This window comes from Enhydra lutris, unplaced genomic scaffold (assembly GCF_002288905.1).
Source record: "Enhydra lutris kenyoni isolate GAN:26980312 unplaced genomic scaffold, ASM228890v2 scaffoldscaffold30, whole genome shotgun sequence".
Taxonomy (NCBI): domain Eukaryota; kingdom Metazoa; phylum Chordata; class Mammalia; order Carnivora; family Mustelidae; genus Enhydra; species Enhydra lutris.
Window position 1 is genome coordinate 9,543,546 of NW_019154114.1, and position 22,224 is coordinate 9,565,769.

Consider the following 22,224-nt stretch of genomic DNA (forward strand, 5'->3'; position numbering starts at 1 on the left):
GCCATGTTACTCCAGGAATCTACCTTCAGATTCATGTAGACGAAGTACTGTTTTATAACATTTGTCCTTTTTAATTTTTTATTTTGTGTTTTAATTTGTAAACTTTTTTTAGTTTTTCAATTTTATTTTTAAATTATTTTGAATTTTAATTCCAGCATAGTTAACATGCAGTGTTATGTTAGTTTCAGATGTACAATATAGTCCTTCAACAAATCTATATATTATTATTACTCAGTGCTCATCAAGATAAGTGTCCTCTTAATCCCATCACCTATTTCCCCCATCCCGCCTATCCACCTCTCCTTTGTTGTTCTATACAGTTAAAAGTCTGTGTTTTGGTTTTCTCTTTTTTTTTCTCCCTTTGTTTTTTTTTGTTTCTTAAATTCCATATATGCGTGAGATTGTATGTTATTGGTCTGTCTCTGACTGACTTATCTCACTTAACGTTATACTCTCTAGATCCATCCCTGTTGTCGCAAATGGCAAACTGCCTTCTTTTTTATGGCTGAGTAATATTCCATTGTATATACACATCGTGCCTTCTTTATCAGTAGCGTTTGTTCTTAAACTCCTTTTGGGAGTTTCACACACACACACACACACACACACACACACATACACACACACAGAGTGGGGGCCTGGCCCCCCTCCAGAAACTCTGAGGAGAGAGGCTATCTGTGTGTGGATCATCCTCCTCTGTTGTTCCCAGGCAAAGCTGAGTATCCTTCACTGGCTGCACATGGGCTCTGAGCATGATTCCAGACACTGCCCACTGGATCTTTTCCTGTATTTTGACTGGACTCATAGGCCAAATGAACCAACTAAAGCTGTGGGAAGAGGGAGATATGGAAAGTTATCTGCTGCTTGAGCTGAATCAAAGGATACATCTTGAACTTTGAAGTTGCCCAACAGGCTATGAATCCCTAGACATTTGGTTTAGTTGGGAGCTGGGCGATGTGGGTGTACATTTATTTGAAGTGATTCTGAATGCTTAGAGAGTAAATTAGGGTTTTGCTTTTATCTCTTCATGTAAGATGCCATAGATAAGCCACCTCACAAAGGCAGGCCCATGGGAAAGCTGCCCCTGGTCCAGGCACCCCGCCCTGCACAGATGCAGCCCATGACGAGGTCCCGTGCTAAGCAGGCAGCACTGTATGAAAGAAGAAGGCCCCCCCTTCCTCAGGCAGATACAATGTCTGGATGGAGACACAGGGCTAGCGGGAGCAGAACAAGGTGGCTTTCAGTCCCCAGAATGCACAGCTGTATATAGCGGACAGCCCTGTTGTTTCCTCTCAGTGTGCGCTTGGGCTGGCCAAGCAAGCCAATCATCCCTTCTGGGGAGGAATTCCAGGCTGGGTTCATGGGTCTGACCAGCATGGCCATCTCTGTGTCCCTCTGACCACAGAGGACAGAGGGAAGGAATGACAGTTCTCATAAGCACCCTTTAGTGCCCCTACTCTCTATAAAAGGAGTGAAACCATCTCCAAGGCCAGCCATGTTTCAGCTCTTCTTCTGTTTTTTTCTCTTGCGTGGAACGCAGGTCTGTCGCATAAAGAGCATCGGAGAAGGCCCAGTTATCTATGTACATCCCACTCAAGTTGATTTTGGCAGTATCTACGTCCTAAAGGACTCCTCAAGGGTTCTCAACCTGTCTAACCAGTCCTTCATCCCTGCGTTATTTCAGGCACGCATGGTGAGTAGATGGCAGGCCATCGTGGGGTGAAAACAGAGCTTTGCTCTTACCTTATATGCAGCGGTCCTGTTTTTACAAAATGCCTTTGAAAACGGTCAACAGAAGCAGAGATTTCTATGGTTTGACTACGTTAAGCTCTGTCATTCTCATCCTCAGTTCCTCTCTATTACAATCCCTTTGTTGACTAGGAAACACAATGTGCATACAGTTTAGTAAACAAGCAAATATATTTAGTGTAATGTTGGCAGGATGCTTGCAAGACCTTCTTACTGAACTATACCTAAGCCACTCCCCCACCTCTGGAAAACACCTCTTAAATGTCCCTGTAACTGAAAAATGCCTTTTTATATTTAATTTGAACCCTTTTGGTCACAAATATGTTACTATGCTAATTCTAGTTTTATCCTCTCTTCCTTTTAACAATATTTTGATGTAATTTATAAAGATACTTAAAGTATAACAAGATATTTGCCAAAAGTTGAACTTAAAGGAAACTAAAACAAGGATTGATATAAAAAAAGATATGTAATAATTCTAGAAATGAGTTTGTCCTATGTCTATGTATTTTATGATATATACACCTGCTAGTCTTCTATAAATTCATTTTTAAAAGATAATACCAATTTTTACAGAATTTAGAAACTTCTCATCCAGCAACTGAAAATATTTTTGATTTTAGAAAAAATTTTCTAAATTTAAACATAAAATATTAAATGGTATAGCCCTCATCCTTTCCCCAACTTATTGATATTTGAATGAATGCTAACATTTGGTTTCAGTATTTGTCAGATATTTCTGAAAAATTATATTAATTTTCTAAAAGTCACCATTAGAAGGAACAGGATCATGGCTTTCTGCTGACTTGTCACAGCTCCTCAGAGCCATTGGTCCCAATAAACATTCATTCATCATTACTATTATTCCTTCTTATTATCAGTTGTCATTAGTTCTTATAAAGGCCGCCATTTCCTGCATAGTCACTGCTCTTTGCAACCTGAGGTTCAGACACAACCCCACCCTTGTCCAAGTGCCTTGTGGGTCTTGTGTGGAAAATAATGTCTAATAATGCTGAAAGAAAAATCCTACATAAAAGATGCCTCGGCTAGTCTTCATCCCGTGAATTAGTTGATGTGTTTGGTGGAAAGCAAGGGGTATTGCTAGGAAGTGTTGCTTGTGGCCCGGCTTTGTGTGTGCAGAGTTCACAGTGGAGGAGGCACAGAGGCAGCCGAGCTGTCAAGGACACTGAGAGGTTGCCCGGGAGGGTCCAAGCAGATTACAGAGGAGGAGATGAGCAGAAACCACCAGAACACTTAGGTACCAGGGTAGCACCTGCCACTTGGTTAAATTCTCAGGTCGTTCCAGATTTCGCTTTTTGACACACGTTAAAAAACAAAAAAACACACCAAGGATCTATGGGTTTTTATTAATATAGTATATATATAGAATGACCCAGCTGGTTGTTAAAACGGGACTTTTTCTTTTCCACAAAGGATTCGTGATTCCATCTTTTGATCTTTAGTGTCCTCTTAAGTCAGCAAGCTCCAGTTCCAAGCAGCCAAATGTGTGATGTAAGCAATGGGTTGTAGACTCTGTTTCCCTGCACATCCGCTCTTGGAAAACTGGTGATGTTGAGCTGATTGTCCTTCCAGCATAAGAGTAGTTTCAACTGTAATTCTCATGAGTGAACAGTTCACTTCTTTCATATTTCAGCTGGAATTTTGATGGCTATCCTAGTAAATAAATACTAACGTGTCTTAATATTTCAGGAATTGAATGACACTAACTGGGACATTAACTACAGTGGGAAGAAATAGAAATACCATTTACTATATTTTGAAATTGTTTTACGGTGCTGAACCTGCAAATTCATTCTCATAGAAATTGCCAGGCATTAGGAAAAAAGATTCTATTAATAGTTTTTTTTTCCCCTAACTAAGCCAAGAGCTCAGTACCCAGGCTACTGGTGGTCATATATTTGTTGCATTTCCTTTCTCACTCAGAGAGAAGCAGGGCAAGGACACACTCTTCACTTCTTCCAGGATTAGTAAGGATTCAGGTCTGAAAGTGCTCCCTCTCTTCCTGCTGGATGCCCTGACAGGCGGGCTCATCCTCTCTCCTCTCTTGGCTGTCAGAAAATGTCAGCCCTCCCCTCATGTGGCTCCCACTGTCAGCCGCTTGCCACGCTCAGTCTTGTGCGTGGCCTGCAGTCACAGCAACCACTGTGATTACATTCTCTCTTGCTTAGCAAGAGACCTGTGTTTGTCATCAACTGGAGGGGCAGGAGATAGGAAGCTGGAAGCCCACCTTCACCATGCTGTTGGGAAATAAATTGGACTTGGAGTAATTTTGAATTTCTCCAAAATAAATGCTGTATTAAAAAGTGATTAAAACCCCTGAAACTTCTTAGTATAATATAGAGTGAAGAAACGGTGAAGATTTTATCTTTTCTGTTTCAGTAAAGCTTAACTTGTCCTGAGTCTAAAAAAAAATGATTAGTAAAAGCAGAGAGTTGTGTGATTCAGAGCCATAAGTTCTCCTTTGCTTTGGAATGCTTGAAATACCAGCCTCCCCTAGCGGTTCCCTATGGCTGATTTATTTGGATTTAAGATGAAAGACTCAAAACAATGGAGTAAGTCACCTCTGGTTTGGAGGTTAAAAATATCAAAGTGTGAGAGCAGAGCAGAGAAAGGCCATTTTGGCAAGAGTATGTGGGCTCTGCTTCACACATAGCACTCCTCTCTTCTCTCTGGGTGACAGCAGAAATAAGGCAAGGATATGGTAGTTCTCTGGGCCCTAGGACTTCAGCATCAGGCTGGAAGATAGACATCTTCTTTCATGGGTGCCCCTTGCTAAGCAAAGAATATGCATTGCCCAGCACTTGTTCAGAAACATCTGGAATCTATTCAACCTAAGGGAACAATTAGCTCGAGAACTTGCATGCAGATGTCAGTGACATGTTGGGATTCAGCTGGCACTAAAGCATTTTGCATGGGCTTTCTGTCTCCGTGATCTGTGGGAGAGGCCATTACAGTTAGACCTTTAGAGTTTCCAGGATCCAGGAAATGAGAATACTGATGCTTCATTCAAGCTTGGCTCCTTTTAAGCATTTATTTACTTTGTCACTTGCCAAGCCATACACAGTGATAACAGCATTCAGGGAATTATTGGGATTTCACATCTTCAGGCCCTAAGCCATTGGGTCCTTTCCTTATCTAGGTAGGGACACCCTCTTTATATTTACTTTTTTGTCTGCTTGTCTCCTTCAAATGATGAGTGTCTCTTATCTGAATTCCCAGCACCTGGCAACAGGCTTGGAATTATGATGATGACAATACTATGGCATTAATTGTAACTAATGGTTATTTAGTTCTATTTGCCACTTTATGTACAGTATTTTACTTACTGTAACCTGTGAAAGAAATATTGTTATAATGCCCATTTGAATGAGGTAGAAGCAGAGGTACAGAAAGGTTCAATAAATTGCCATAACCTGTAAGTGGCACAGCCTGGTTCCCAGGACTAGTGGTCTGACTTCAGACTCATACTCTTTTCTACTGTACTGCCTAACTTTGCCCAATCAGTGGTTATCCAAAAGGATGTGAAAATGGGGAAAGGATTTTGGTTTCATGTCCATGAAAGACCCTTACAGGTAGACATGCCTAGAAGAACAGATTTTTCTAAAAAGTTGGGGGAAGAAATTAAGGAGTGTCTCTGAAGTAAACTATATTAAGAAATGAAGTGTATGATATAGTGTCATACTTAAAGGGTCCATCCAACAAGATTATCTAATGATTGTAAATATTCATGTCCCCAACATGGGAGCAGCCAACTATAAAACCAATTAATAGCCAAAGTAAAGAAACACATTGATAATAATACATTAATAGTAGGGAACTTTACTCATAGCAATGGACAGATCATCTAAGCAGAAGATCAACAAAGAAACAAGGGGCTTTGAATGACATAATGGACCAGATGGACTTCACAGATATATAGAACATTCCATCCTAAAACAACAGAGTAATCATTATTCTCAAGTGCACATAGAACTTTCTCCAGAATAGATCACATACTATGTCACAAATCAGGTCTCAACTGATATCAAAAGATTGGAATTATTCTCTGCATATTTTCAGTTAAAACTTGAACTTAATCCCAAGAGGAAATTTGGAAGGAGCTCAAAACACTTGTAGGTTAAAGAGCATCCTAGTAAAAAATGAATGGGTCAACCAGGAAATTAAAGAATTTAAAAATTTCTTTAAAAAATTCATGGAAACTAATAAGAATGAAAACACATCTGTTCAGAACCTTTGGGATACGACAAAAGTGGTCCTAAGAGGGAAGAACATTGCAATACAAAAAAAAGACCTCTCTCAAAAAATTAGAAAAATCTTAAATATACAAGCTAACTTTATATCTAAAGGAGCTGGAGAAAGAACAGCAAATAAAACCTAAACCAAGCAGAAGAGAAATAATAAAGATTAGATCAGAAATCATTAACTAGAAACCAGAAGAACAGTAAAACAGATAAATGAAGCTAGAAGTTTGTTCTTTGAAAGAGTTAATATGATAGATAAACTTCTAACCAATCCTATCCAAAAGAAAAGAGAAAGGACCCAAATTAATAAAATCATGAATAAAAGGGAAGAGATCATGATTAACACCAAGGAAATAGAAATTATTAGTAGTAATTATTACCAGCAACTCTATGCCAACAAATTAAGCAATCTGGAAGAAATGAATGCATTCCTGGAAACTGATAAACTACCAAGACTGAAACAGGAAGAAATAGATCATCTGAATAGACTAATAACCAGCTAGGAAAACGAAGCAGTAATCAAAAACCTCCCAAAAAACAAGAGCCCAGGCCCAGATGACTTCCCAGGGGAATTCTACCAAACATTTCAAGAAGAAATCATACCTATTTTACTGAAGCTGTTTCAAAAAAATAGAAATAGAAGGGAAATTTCCAAACTCATTCTATGAGGCCAGCCATTACCCTGATCCCAAAACCAGGCAAAGACCCCATCAAAAAGTAGAACATGTGTCTGATAGCCATTTGTATGTCTTCATTGGAGAAGTGTCTGTTCATATCTTCTGCCCATTTTTTAATATGATTGTCTGTTTTGTGTGTGTTGAGTTTGAGGAGTTCTTTATAGTCCTGGGTATCAACCTTATGTCTGTGCTGTCATTTGCAAATATCTTCTCCCATTCTGTGGGTTGCCTCTTTGTTTTGTTGACTGTTTCCTTTGCTGTGCAGAAGCTTTTGATTTTGATGAAGTCCCAAAAGTTCATTTTCGCTTTTGTTTCCTTTGCCTTTGGAGACACATCTTGAAAGAAGTTGCTGTGGCTGATATCGAAGAGGTTACTGCCTATATTCTCCTCTAGGATTCTGATGGATTCCTGTCTCACATTAAGGTCTTTTATCCATTTTGAGTTTATTTTTGTGTACGGTGTAAGAGAATGGTCGAGTTTCATTCTTCTACATATAGCTGTCCAGTTTCCCCAGCACCATTTATCGAAGAGACTGTCTTTTTTCCAATGTATATTTTTTCCTGTTTTGTCAAGGATTATTTGACCATAGAGTTGAGGGTCCATATCTGGGCTCTCTACTCTGTTCCACTGATCATCACTAGCCATCAGGGAGATTCAAATTAAAACCACATTGAGATACCACCTTACACCACTTAGAATGGCCAAAATTAGCAAGACAGGGAACAACATGTGTTGGAGGGGATGTGGAGAAAGGGGAACCCTCTTACACTGTTGGTGGGAATGCAAGTTGGTGCAGCCACTTTGGAGAACAGTGTGGAGATTCCTCAAGAAATTAAAAATAGAGCTTCCCTATGACCCTACAATTGCACTACTGGGTATTTACCCCAAAGATACAGATGTAGTGAAAAGAAGGGCCATCTGTACCCCAATGTTTATAGCAGCAATGGCCATGGTCGCCAAACTATGGAAAGAACCAAGATGCCCTTCAACGGACGAATGGATAAGGAAGATGTGGTCCATATACACTATGGAGTATTATGCCTCCATCAGAAAGGATGAATACCCAACTTTTGTATCAACATGGACGGGACTGGAAGAGATTATGCTGAGTGAAATAAGTCAAGCAGAGAGAGTCAATTATCATATGGTTTCACTTATTTGTGGAGCATAACAAATAGCATGGAGGACAAGGGGAGATGGAGAAGAGAAGGGAGTTGAGGGAAATTGGAAGGGGAGGTGAACCATGAGAGACTATGGACTCTGAAAAACAATCTGAGGGTTTTGAAGGGGTGGGGGGTGGGAGGTTGTGGGAACCAGGTGGTGGGTATTGGAGAGGGCACGGATTGCATGGAGCACTGGGTGTGGTGCAAAAACAATGAATACTGTTATGCTGAAAATAAATTAAAAAAAAATTTTTTTTAAAAAGTAGAACAGACCAGTATCCCTGATGAACATGGAGGCCAAAATACTCAACAGGATCCTAGCCTATGGGATCCAACAGTATATTAAGAGGATTATTCACGACCAAGTGGGAATTATTCCTGGGATGCAAGAGTGGTTCAACATTCACAAATCAATCAGCATGATAGGTCATATTAATAAAAGAAAAGAACAATATTATTCTCTCAGTTGATGCAGAAAAAGCATTTGACAAAATGTAGCACCTTTCTTGATGAAAACTCTTCAAAATGTAGGGCTAGAGAGATCATACCTCGATATCATAAAAGCCATCTACAAAAAGCCCACAGCAAATATTCTCAATGACAAAAAACTGAGAACTTTTCCCCTAAGTCCAGAAACACGACAAGGATGCCCACTTTCACCACTGTTGTTCAACATAGTACTAGAAGTCCTAACCTCAGCAATCAGACAACAAAAAGAAAAAGCATTCAGATTGGCAAAGAAGAGGTCACTCACTCTTCGCAGATGACATGATACTTCATGTGAAAACCAAAAATACTCCACCCCAAAATTGCTAGAACTCATACAGCAGTTCAGCAATGTGGCAGAATACAAAATCAATGCACAAAAATCAGTTGCATTTCTATACACTAACAATGTGACTGAAGAAAGAGAACTTAAGGAATCAATCCTATTTACATTTGCACCAAAAACCATAGGATACCTAGGAATAAACCTAACCAAAGAGGCAAAGGATTTGTATTTAGAAGACTATAAAACACTCAGGAAAAAAATTTGAAGAAGAGAGGAAGACACAAAGAGATGGAAAAACATTCCATGCTCATGAATCGGAAGAAGAAATATCGTTAAAATGTTTGTGCTACTCAGAGCAATCTACACATTCAGTGCAATCTCTATCAAAATACCATTGACATTTTTCACAGAGCTGGAACAAATAATCCTGAAATTTGTATGGAAACAAAAGACTCTGAATAACCAAGAGAATGTTGAAAACAACAACAACAAAGCTGGGGGCATCATAATGCCTGACTTCAAGCTAATCATTAAAATGAACTATTGGAACTTCATTGGGATAAAAAGCTTCTGAACAGCAAAGGAAATAGTCAACAAAATTAAAAAGGCAACCTACGGAATGGGAGAAGATATTTGCAAATGGCACACCAGATAAAGGACTGGTATCCAAGATCTATAAAGAATTTCTCAAACTCAACACCCCAAGAAATAATCCAGCCAAGAAATGGGCAGAGACATGAACAGACATTTCTCCAAAGAAAACGTACAAATGACCAACATACACATGAAAAAAATCCTCCACATCACTTGTTATCAGGGAAATACAAATCAAAACCACAATGAGATACCACTTTACACCAATTAGAATGGCTAAAATTAACAAAACAGGAAACAACAAATGTTGGCAACGATATGGAGAAAGGGGAACTCTTCTACACTGTTGGAGGGATTGCAAGCTGATATAGCGACTCTGGAAAACAGTGTGGAGGTTCCTCAAAAAGTTAAAAATAGAGCTACCCTATGACCCAGAAGTTGCACTACTGGGTATTTATACCAAAGATACAGATATAATGAAACAAAGAGGCACCTGCACCCCAGTGTTCATAGTAGCAATGTCCACAGTAGCCAAACTGTGGAGATGTCCTTCAACAGATGAATGGATAAAGATGTGATATAAACCATATAAATACATAACATTCCATATACAATGGAATATTACTCAGATATTCCAAAGGATGACTACCTACCATTTACATCAGTGTGGATGGAACTGGAGGGTATTATGCTAAGTGAAATAAGTCAATCAGAGCAAGAAAATTATATGGTTTCACTCATATGTGTAATATAAGAAATAGCATGGAGGATCATAGGGGAAGGGAGGGAAAACTGAATGGGAGGAAATCAGAGAGGGAGACAAACCATGACAGATGGTTGACTCTGAAACAAATTGAAGGTTGTGGAAAGGGAGGTGGGGGGCATGGGGTAACTGGTGATGGGCATTAAGGAGGGCATGTGATGAGCACTGGGTTTTATATGCAATTGATAAATCACTGAACACCACATCTGAAATAAATGATCTACTATTTGGCTAATTAATTTAAATTTTAAAAATATTAACCATGTACAATAACACTGTTGAATTTTGTGTATCCATCTGTATCAGCCTTCAGTGTTGCCACACATCTCTTAATTAGTTCTAATTGTTGGTAAACGCTCAAGTGCAGACTTCTGTTCCAGTCCTTATACCTTCCTTCTCATTCTTACCTCATCACATTGGGTAGGATCTTCAATGTAATATTGAATAGTAAAGTAAGGTAGAGTGAACATCTCTGTTTTATCCCTGACTTTAATGAATAAGCTCCAAATGTTTTACTCTAAGCATAATATCTCCTACAGATTTGTGGTAAATACTTATGTCACGTTCAGGAAGTTTTTCATCCACTCCTATTCTGATATCATGAACATGTACTAAAACTTAGCGCATTTCCTGTATCTATTCAAATGATATGATTTTTCTCCTTTAATATGTTAATACAGTAGATTAAGTTAATAGATTTTCCAGTTGTGAATCATATTTACATTCTCTAGGATGACTCCAACCAGTTGTATTATTTGAGTACACTATTGATATGATTGCTGTCATATTATTTAGATTTTTCCATCTGTTTATAATTTTTTTACATTGCATTTTTCTGGTTTTGGTATCAAGACTCTCATATTCTTATAATATGAGTTAGCTTTTCCTCTTTTAAATTTTTGAAAAGATCTTTATATAATCTACATAAAGTAGGATCCATTCCTTGATGATAAAGATATTTAGTCATAGGAAGTTCATGTGTTTATTGAGGGTGGAAAGGTGTATAAAACATGATGAAATTTTAACTAAAATTCATTTTGTATAATGATTATTTAAATTTTTCTAGAAAATTTTCATTTAATCTAAATGCAAATGTATTGGCATAAAATTATTCCAAATATGATTTTGATGATTTTAAAATGTTCATACACTAATTTCTGCTCATAAAATTTACCATGTTTTCCTATATTATTTATAATTATTTCATTCTTTTTCAGGAAACCTTAATTGGAATGTTTAACAATACTTTAAATCATTTTAATCATGCCTTTAGAGCTTATAAATATTCTCTTTATGAAAAATTTTGGCTCCATAATCATCATTTTTATTTGTAATACCTTTTTATTATTATTTTATTATAAAATATAAATTTTACTGTGATTTTCTTTTTAATATGTGAGTTATATATGGGGGTGTATATTTTTAATTCTTTACATTTCCCTTTTTTATAGAATTTTAATAGATAACTTTTAACTGTAATGAAGTTGGAACACATTGATTGCATGATACATAGTCTTCAAATTTGTATTTTGGGAGACATAGTTATGGTTGGTTTTTATAAATATTTCACATTACCTTTTAAAAGAATATAGACTCTCAAGTGATTGGGCGTGAAAGACTGTGTGTTTATATTTGATCAAACTTATTGATTATATTGTTTAAAACTTTTACAGCCTTATTAATTATTTGTATGATATAAGTTTCTGATAGAATTTTATCAAACTCTTCCACTTTTTCACTTCTCCTTGTAATTATGTCAATTTTTTTCTCCATATATTTCAAAACTATGTTAATAGGTGCACATAAATTCATGACTTTTATTTCTCCTTGGTATGTTATTCCTTTTTTCATAGGATACTGTGTATTTTAATTCCTAAATATGCTTTCTAACTTAAATTCTGTTTTGCCTAATAGTAATATTGCTATTTTAGCTTTCTTTCAGTTAGCATTTTTCTGGTATATCTTTCCAGTCCTTTGTTTTCAGATTTGTGTGTGTCTGTGTGTTTGTTTTGTGTGTCAACCTAAAATCTCTTTTAAATAGCATATGACCCAATTTTTAAAAATCTAATGATAGACTCTGTCTTTTAATTGACAGGAATATTAGTTTCCTATTGCTGCTGTGACAAACTTATTATCTTACAGTTCCGGAGGACATTAGTCTAAAATGCATCTATAAGGCTGTATATATTTTTTGAAACTCTAGAAAAAAAAAATCTAATTCCTTGCCTTTTACAGCTTCTGGAGGCCACCAACATCCTTTGGCTTGTGACCCCTTCCTTCATCTTCAAAGCCAGCAACAGACCATCTTCCCTCTTCCCTGACTTCTGCTTCCATCCTTATATCTCTTTGACACTCTTGCCTTTTTCTTATAAAGACCTTTGTTACCACATTAGGACTATCCCAATAACCCAGGATAATCTGTTCATTTCAAAATCCTTAATCACATCTGGAAGCCCCTTTGACATGTGAGGGCAGCATATTCACAAATACCAGGGATTAGAACATGAACATTTTTAAAGGCCCATTATTCAACCTTCCATACCAGGACCTTTTAAAATTTATTATAATTATTGATGTATATGAACTCACTTCTACCCTGTCATTTCCCATATACTATTCTGGCTTTTTTCCTTCTTTATTTATTTCTTTTTCTGCTTTATATTGTATTGATGAATTTTCTCCAAGCCCTCCTCCAAGAGAGCCCTACCTCTCATACATTTCCTATAGTCATTTGAAAGCTAAAGATCTTGTTTTATTTAATTAGCTCTTTTTATATTGTTAAGAAATATCATATCTTTTTCTAACAATAATGAAAGAATGTTGGTCCTCCTCAAGAATAAGACAAGGAATCCATCACCCATTTATTATATCTTGACCTTTCCCCTCTTCCATAATTTTTTTTTATTGTATAGAATTTTGGATCTTCTCTTCTTTACCACAAAGTTGTTGATTTTTGTCAGTAATTAATTACTCACTAGTTAACAAAATTGTTTGCTGATTTTTCTTTATTCTTTTGTATCTCTCTGCTTCCTTCTTTGTTTGTATTTCTTTGTGCTAAATTATATATCTCTAAGTTCTGTGCTATATAGACGTGTCATAGTTTATGTATTTTTTACTATATCTTGATTTCACCTTCACTCTTGCATGATAGATTAGCTAAGTATAAAATTCTATTTGACAATATTTTTTCCTTTGAAGATTGATTTCTGGCATCAGTCATTGCTGATAAAATTCCATTGTTAGATTATTACTCCTTTATAGATCATTTCTTTTTCTCACAAGGTGCTTTTAAGATTGTGTTTTTATTCTTGGTTTTTGTAGATTTCTCATTAAAGGTGTTGAAAGATTTGACCTTTCTAAATACTGGAAAGTTTTTGCTATTATCTCCTCAAATGTTTCTTCCTTGCTCATCCTTCTATCTCTCTCCTGCTTTGAGCAAAATACACACACACACACACACACACACACACACACACACACACACACATTCTAGTACATTACTACATGTCTATTTTTATTTCTCATCCATGTCTTTCATCTCTTCATCTCTCTGTGCTGCCTCCTCAGTAGTATGCTCTAGTTTACAGATTCTGCCTTTTATTTCAGCAAATTTAAAGTTTACCTCATCTATTTAATTTTTTAGTCTAATTTCAGTGGCTATATTTTTCAATTCCAAGATTTATAATTGATTACTTATAAGCACTATTCTTGATTCATATCTGGTTTTGTTTCATAATTTTTGTTTCACATATATTATCTTACCCATCTCTTTGAGGACCTCAGAAACACTTTCTAATCAATTTCACTTAGTTCTATAGATTCATTGAGAATTAATTCATTAGCTGATTGTTTGTAACTGTCCTTCTTAGCATTTGGAATTTTAAATGATTGATTAATCTAGCATGACGTATATTTTTTCTCATTCTCAGTAGTCTTGCTTCCTTGTCTAACATTTTCTTCATTTGCCTTAACCCTGAAAAACTGTCACAAGCCCAGAATCAAGTGTTGAGCCTTTTTCCCCCATGGGGATACTGGAAAAACCAGATTCAATCATTACACTTGACAATGGCTTGACGTAGGACCTGTCTACATGACAGTCTGTACTTCACCACCACCACTGGCACAACTGTGTGTGTATTGCCTTGGGAAAATCACAGCTTTGCTCGGCCTTCTTTCAAATTCAGGGAAGCTTTCTTGGCTGGGAACTCTAGCTCTTATCCCTTACTTCCTGCAAAATCTTTTTGGCTTTCTTTTTGTCCCTCAAGTTTCCTTTTTGATTTTAGGACCTACAGCCCAGGAGATCTGTGGCTTCAGGACCCTCTTATTGCTTCTGTTCCACACAATGTTAATCTTGTTTTGGAGTATAACTATGCCTGGTTCTTCCTTGTTTCAAAATGTATCTCTTTTTTCTATGTGTTAGAAGGTTGTGTTTCAAATATTGATTTATAATCCGTTCTCTATACTAATTTTTATAGTGAGTACTTACAAAAGGGTGGTGAATTTTGTCTTCATTTGGCATAAGGGAGCAGAATTTTCTTATATCTTTGCTTTAGTTATGAGAAATCTATAAAAATAAATTCACAAGAATAGGTAAATAAGAGGATAACATTCTAGTTTATCATGATGGGCATCTTTTCTTTAACACATGAATGTCATAGCCATTCCAAAATGGATTGTGCTTTTCCTGAGAGCCATTCCAAGGGACTTATGCAGTGACTAGAGAATACAAAGGACAATAATGAATATCAAGAAACTTACAGAAGCAAAGGATTGTGCTTGACAGAGAGCTGTGAGCCTCTTACCCTGACTCTCACTGAGACTTCTTTTACTTTGGCAAAGCTAAATGTGAAACCCAGAAGACAGATTCCAGCAGATCATACTGATTATAAACCACACTGTAAAAAGGAAAGCTATCGATTGAATACTAGGTAACATGATGGGTCAGTACCTTCCCTGTATTTAGAACAACAGCTCTACTGATTGAATATGATTAGTTTGAATGTAAGCTAAAGCCAAAATGAAAGGCAGAGGTTTTGTTGATTTGTCAAATGAACAGGGTATTTCTAGATACAGGGTATCTAGAAAATAAAAGAAAAATATATGAGTTTCTTGCATGATTTGCAAGACTTTCCATCTTCACTCTGCCTGTTCCAGCTCTTAATTAACTTTAGCAAATTGTTTTTTCTAATTATTTATTATTCAGTTTTACAGTTAATGCTGGTCACCACAGAGGGAGATTAAGGAAAAATTCCTTTATATTGGTCAGATGTATTTTTCTTCCAAATTCTACCTTCCCTCCTCCATAAAAATTTACAACTTGTTCTCCATTACCAGCAGCATCATGTACTCAGTCATTGTGAACTAAATATTTGTGTCCCTCCAGAATTCATATGTTGAAATCATAACCCCCAATATGATGGTATAAGTAGGTTAGGGGTTGGGAAGGTAATTAGGTCATGAAGGTGGATGGGATTGGCACTCTCAAAAAAGAGACCCCAGAGAACTTCACCCTTTCCATCATGTGAGGATACAATGAAAATAATGGCTGTCTATAACCTGGAGGAGGGCTCTCACCAGGACCTGACCATTTTGATGCTCTGATCTCAAACTTCTACCCTTCAAAACTATGAGAAATAAGTTTCTCTTGTTTATAAACCACCCAGTCTATGTTAGAGCAGCCTTAACTGACTAAGATACCAGCTCATGTCACTTTTAAGGGATGGCTCTCATTGTCATTATCAACAAAAGAATTTATTCTGGGGCACCTGCGTGGCTCAGTGGCTTAAGTCTCTGCCTTCAGCTCAGGTCATGATCCCAGGGTCCTGGGATCGAGTCCCAAATCAGGCTCTCTGCTTGGCAGGGAGCCTGCTTCCTCCTCTCTCTCTCTGCCTGCCTCTCTGCCTACTTGTGATCTCTCTCTGTCAAATAAATAAATAAAATCTTGAAAAAAAAAAAGAACTTAATCTGACTGTGCACAGAGAGCAGTCATATTCAATAATAAGCTAGTATAAAATGAAATAAACACTTTTATATAATGAAAAAAGACAAGAAGAGATGTGATAAGTAGTATGGTGTAAAGGTTTATTAATAGTATAAGATCACCAACACACATATGTCAAAATTATATAATGTTTTTCAGGAAGAAAATCATACTCTTTCTTAGGCCCATTTCCTCTTCCCTGTCATAAGCAAAAAAGACAAAAACTGGAGGGGCATAAATGACATGGGAGAGCTCTTCATAGGATGGCACTTGTGTCTTTTTTAGAGACATCTGTGATGAAATTGTTGTATGCAGCATTAAGTTTCATACTTTGGAAGAAAAAAAATCCCCCTATGGAATGTTAGTACATTAAATTGGGATGTGTCTGAGAGGGAAGGGCAACATTCTCAGAGGGTGGCATGGTCATGTGTCACATACCATTGTCTAATGTATGGTAGTCACTCAACAAAGAGTTGTTTAATATATAAGTGTTGAAGTAGTATTCCATACTATCAAGAGTAAGGATGTTGTAGTCAAGCAGATCTGTAATGGAGTCCTAATTCTACAGGTTCAAACTCTGGGAAACTTATTTAACCTTCTGAGACTGACTCCTTTCCTTTAAATGGAGCTAATAATGGCATCTAGAAGATTAAACATGATAATATATCTAGGAAGTGCCTCGTGAAAAATAAGCATTTGGCATTCAATAAATGCTAGCTTTGATTATTAATGTTGACAGCCAAAAGATCTAGGTGAAATGACTTGTGGAAAGACTTAAATCTTTATGACACTATATCTTAAGATCCTTTATATTATTTTCCTAGATAAGAAAGAGAAATAAATAAGGCACACTCAGAGAGGCCCTAAAATTTCAAACGAACTGATCCATATAGTACAGAGCTCTGTGAAATGGGAGCTCTAAAGCTACCTTTTTCCTCACTTTTCACTTGTTTCTCTAAATTTCTGACAGTGAAGACTTCTTATAAAGTAGAAAATATTTGTATTAATGAGTGCATATATGTTCTTCCACATCAAAGAAAAGAGGTTTATCAGAAAATAGGTTAGTATTTAGAAATTTCAAGTTCAATAGCTTTCTGATTCTCTATCTCCTTGGAGCTTATTTATTCATTTATTTGTGCAGATGCTCCCTGAAATTTGTGTAACTCATGTCTACATGCTTAGGAGCTGTCATCTTTCCTTTTAGTTAACTATCTTCATGCTTTGTGTTTGATCTGACAACGTTCACTGAGTTTCAAGAAGGCAGTGACTTTCAGAAAGGACGTTACAGTCCTTGTTTAAAGATACATCCTAGTAACCTGAAAAGATTGTGGTACATATTACTTACAAGTGATGTGAATTACATATACCTGCCTCCCTCATGCATCCAAACTCAGCTGGCCTTAAAATTCCTGCAGACTTTTTCCCCCATAAATGGGGAAATCAAAAGGTAGGGCAATTATTTGACCACTAAGAACTTTCAGCAGACCAGTGACCAACCACTTCTTATTCAATCTACTATGCCAAACTACTTCCCTTTAAGAACAAGGAGAAAATCTGGGCAAAATTATGAAAAACTGTGAGTTTAAAAGTACCAACGCCGGTGACAAACAAAAAGAAAAAGAAAACCAAGAAATATATGCTCAGCATTTGTGACTGTTTTTCCTATGGAATCCCTGCAGAGGTTGAAAAACTAAAAAGAGCATTCAGAAAACTCACAGGTCTGTGAAGATAAAAATTGAAATCTGGACTTGCTAGAGAGATAAACATTGGAGAAGATTGGACTTGGTGAAACTTTCAGACTTTTGGTTAGTACTCTGACAAAGCTACACCCTGGGAACAAAAGTAAACTAACATAGACCCTCATTTCAAATTATTTTAATCTCTGCCTGGATAAAGAACATCTAGAATTGTTAGTTCTCCCCACATCTTTCCCAGAAGCAAATATATATTACTCTCACCAAAGGAAGAAAACATTATTCTAAGCTTTAAATATTTCATGTATCTACAGTTTTGATATACAAAGTCTAACAGTTAATTTAAAAGTAACCAGGCATACAAGGAGATAAGACTACTGAACAGAAAACTACGATATGCTTAATGTGCTCAAGGAACTAAAAGGCAGGATTTAAAATTTTGGTACAACTACAGAAAGTATAGAAGAGAACAAATGGAACTGATAACCTGAAAAATACAATTGGAATTAGGGACTCGGTGGATGGGCTTAACTGCTTATTAGATACAGATGAAGAGAGAATTGTGGAAGTGGGAGATATGTCAGAAGAAACCACCCAAAATGAAAAGGGAAAGGAATAAAAGGATGAAAAATGTAGAAGAGTTGGTTACACAAACAAATGCACACAGAGGGTATGGTTATTGGAGTACCAGATGGAATGAAGAGAATGGAGAAGAGATCATGGCTCAGACATCAAGCCAGATTCAAAAAAGATTATAAACATAAAGCAAGATAAATATAAAGAAAACCACATCCAGGCACATTATAGTAAAACTGCTTAAGACCAGAGAATAGGTATTAAAGGCATCCAGAGACACAAAGACCGTTTATTTGAAAAGGAATAATAGTAAACTGGCTGCTGACTCTCAGGCACTGCTGAGGGCAGGCTACCATTGTGAAAATAAGAGGACTACTAGCAAGTCTTCATTCTCAAAGGCCCCCTTCTCCCTTAATCCCCAGCACATGAGCAGCAGATTGGAATATTCTCTGGGCAGTTTCACTAACTTCAAGAAAAGGCAGAAATAAACTGATAGTTGGGCATTTAAAATATCTGGTGGCCCTTGCTTGAGCACATACAGTTTTAGTGCTTCACAAGGACTGAATGAAGCTGCATCAAGAAAACCTGTAATGCAGCAGCAGGGAACCAGAAAACCTGAAGTTGAGAACCTGGAGGAAACAAAGGCAATACAGTGAGAAGAAAGCTTAAAATGATCATTAGTAATCTCAGGAAAATAAAAGATGATTTTGCATCCATGAACAAGAACAGGGTGATATATTTTTTAAAGGAGCAATAAAATTTTCATAGAAGTTAAAAATACAATCACATAAGGTAAAATTTTGATAAAAGAATTGAAAAATAAAATTGAGAAGCTATTAGAGAGTAGAACAACAGGAGGAAAAGCTAGAAACTAGGAGAAAAGATTAGAAAATTAAATGATTTTTTTCAGCATTTTAAAGATACAAATAAGTAGTTCAAGAAAGAATAAATTTAAAAATGGAGGTGAGGAGATTATGCAAGGAATTTCTCCAGAACTAACAGAGAAGAACTTATGGAAACTTATGGAAAAGTCTCATCAAAAATGCTGCATAATTGATGAAAATAACTTATGGAAACTTATGGAAATCAAATATGCTGCATAATTGATGAAAATAAGCCCATTAGAGAACACACCTTTAAATTCCAAATGGAAAAGTATTAGTGCTCAAAAAAAAAAAAAAAAATGAGGAACCAGAGTGACCTCTAACTTCTAGACAGCAAACATGGGGTGGAAAAAAGACTTTTTGAAGGAAAATAAATTTTAGTCTTGAGCTCATCATCCAACCACAAGATTAATCAAGTGTGGGGGTAAAATAAAGATATTTCAGGCATGCAAGATCAAAACATTTACCCTCCATGAATCATTCCTTGGGAAGGTACTGAAGAACATTCTCCACCAAAGTGAGGAAAACACGAGATCTGAGATACAGGGGCTCAGATACAGGAAAGAAACTCAGGGAATACACAGGGCATGCTATGTGGCATTCGTAGGAGGCCAGCTGTGTTACAGGCCCAGAGAGCAGCCACTCCAGGCAGGGGTTGCAGAACAGATCACTCCAGGAGAGATTTATCTCTAAGAAAATGCAGCTGATACAAAATTGGATGTTTCTGAAAGTACTGAGAGGACATTTACCCCTTTGAGAATTTGGGGATGCATCCATGATAGATACATTAAACAACAAGCAAAGACAAGACACTAACTCCTGGGAAAATAAAAGTTGTACACAAATGGAAATGTAATCACAGTATGCTTTTCATAGCTCAGCTGTGAATAGTATTTGCATGCTCATAATAGTATAGATTCTCACCAGAAAGTAAATTTTAACTATATTTGGGTGGATGGGGGGGAAGAAAGTGATGGAGAGAGGAAAAGATGAGAGCTGACATTGTCTTCTGTAGAGAGAAGTAAATTGGTAATGCTCAAATTGTAAAGTTAAGAAGTAGCAGTGGATGCCTTAGAGGAAGGCAAATGCCAAAAGAAAATGCAAAAAGAATGGATAGCTGTTGCCTCTGTTAATGGACAAAGATGGGACTAGTGGGGAAGTGTGGGAGAGTAGGTTCAAGGGATTACTGTTTTTCATGGTTTTTTCTTAGAATCATTTGACTTTGCAAATTACTTGTGTACATTTCATAAAAATTTGAAAATTTAAATCTTGCTGCAGGAAAGTATTATGCTATTACCATTTGTGTAAGAAAACGTAGTATATATGTAAATGGGCTTTTTTTTTTTTTTAAGTCATAAAGACTCTCTGGAAAGCTATGCAGAAAACCACCAACAGTGGCTGCCTCTCGGGATGGCAGCTAGTGTCCATCAACAGACAGAAGAGAGAGAAAGAGATTCTTGACCCTTATACTCATTTGAGTTTTACGCTGTGTACCTGTATTATTTACTTACAAAGAAAAACTTCTAAGAAATAAATTGGGAATGAAGTGGAAGCAAGAGAGCAAACAAAGTTAAAATTACATGGGCTCTAAAGAGAGGGCCCATATCCTTTTAGGACAGGTTCTTTCTTCAATAAATACAAATGCGTGTCTTCTTACCATGCGATTGACATTATCCTTGTAGAACAAATGGAGGAAGAAAAAAACCACTCACGATGCCACCAAGCATATAATCACTCTTAAATTTTCAGTGTATATCTTCTGAAACATCACTGTGTGTGTGTATATTTGTGTATTTCTAACCCCTCCCATGGGATAATAGTACTTCATTACTGGCTATTTTCACTCAACAATGAAGTGTAGTCACGTTCGATATGAATCATTAAGGAATATTCCTGTTCAGATCATTTCACTGACTGATTTTATTTCATCCCTTGGCTCCACCACAGTTGATTCGTTAATCCCCTACTGATAAATTGTTTCCAGTTTTTCACCACCATAAACAATGCTCGTGTCCTAATTGCCGATCGCATTCCTCACTGTTTCCTTAAACTGGGTTTCTAGAAATGGTCGTTTGGCATGAACATAACTAAAAGGCTTGACATATCTTATGAAATTTTCTCCTAGAAAATTTATACCAATTTACATCCTGCCCCCAACAGTGCTAAAGAATGTCACCGTCTCCCAGACACTTGCCAGCATTTGATTTATTTTTGCCAAATCTGGCAGATGAAAAAAAAAGTCGTATTGTAAGTGTTTCTTCAGCTTACCAGTAAGGCTGAATATTTTCATATATTTATTGACAAAAAAAATGTTTTTGAACACCTTCCCCATGCCTGGTACTGTGCTAACTAAAGTGAGAGACATCAAAACGCACAGGATGGTCTCTTTCTTCGAATGGTTTATAATCTCAGAAGAGGAAATGAATACACAACAAACACTGTATTACAGTGCACTGTGTTATGATATGTACCCACAGGGAGGAAGGGATTAATTCTTCTATAAAACTTAAAGTGTTCATACATAAAACATTTGAGTGGAGACTGGAAGGAGGAGAAGGAAGAAGACAGAAAAATGGGGTGTGCGATCCCAGAGAGTAGCATGGTTAAATGCAGTGATGATGTACGGTACCCTTGGGAAGGATGGGTGAGCTGGTAGGGCGGAAGCCAGGGGTGCATGTTGGAAATTGACAGTGCCTAGGAAGAAAACCTGGAAAAGTGCACTGGGGGCTTCTTATGAAGAGTTGGGAATAGATTCTACAGACCAAAGGCTTCTGTCCAGTATTCCAGTCTTGTTTACAGGCTGCCATGTTGCAAACGGAGTAAGTGGCAAATAGCCAAATTATATGTAAAGTGTGTGTGTGTTTACATTTTCTGTGGTGGGTTTCCATCGCATTCTCAAAGGGGATAAAGGATTCGACACCACTGGTCCAGACCTTGGAGAGCCTTCCAGTATCTTCAGCAGGAGAGGAGCAGGGTCAGGCCTGGGAGAAGGAACCCTGTCACTAATGAAGACTGGGGAGGACACAAGCAGGAAGGGGAACCGGACGTGAAGTATTGATAGATAATGTTAATAATACCCACCATTTATTGAGCTTTTACTCTGTGGTAGA

General features: G+C 36.9%; 1 protein-coding gene across 1 annotated transcript in view; it reads left to right on the forward strand.

Moving 5' to 3' along the window:
- LOC111152905 (HYDIN, axonemal central pair apparatus protein) overlaps window positions 1–22,224 on the forward strand; it is a 298,524-nt gene that overhangs the window by 105,996 nt on the left and 170,304 nt on the right. Inside the window, 1 exon segment of the mRNA XM_022511638.1 lies at window positions 1,541–1,693. Coding sequence (XP_022367346.1) covers window positions 1,541–1,693 — 153 coding nt within the window.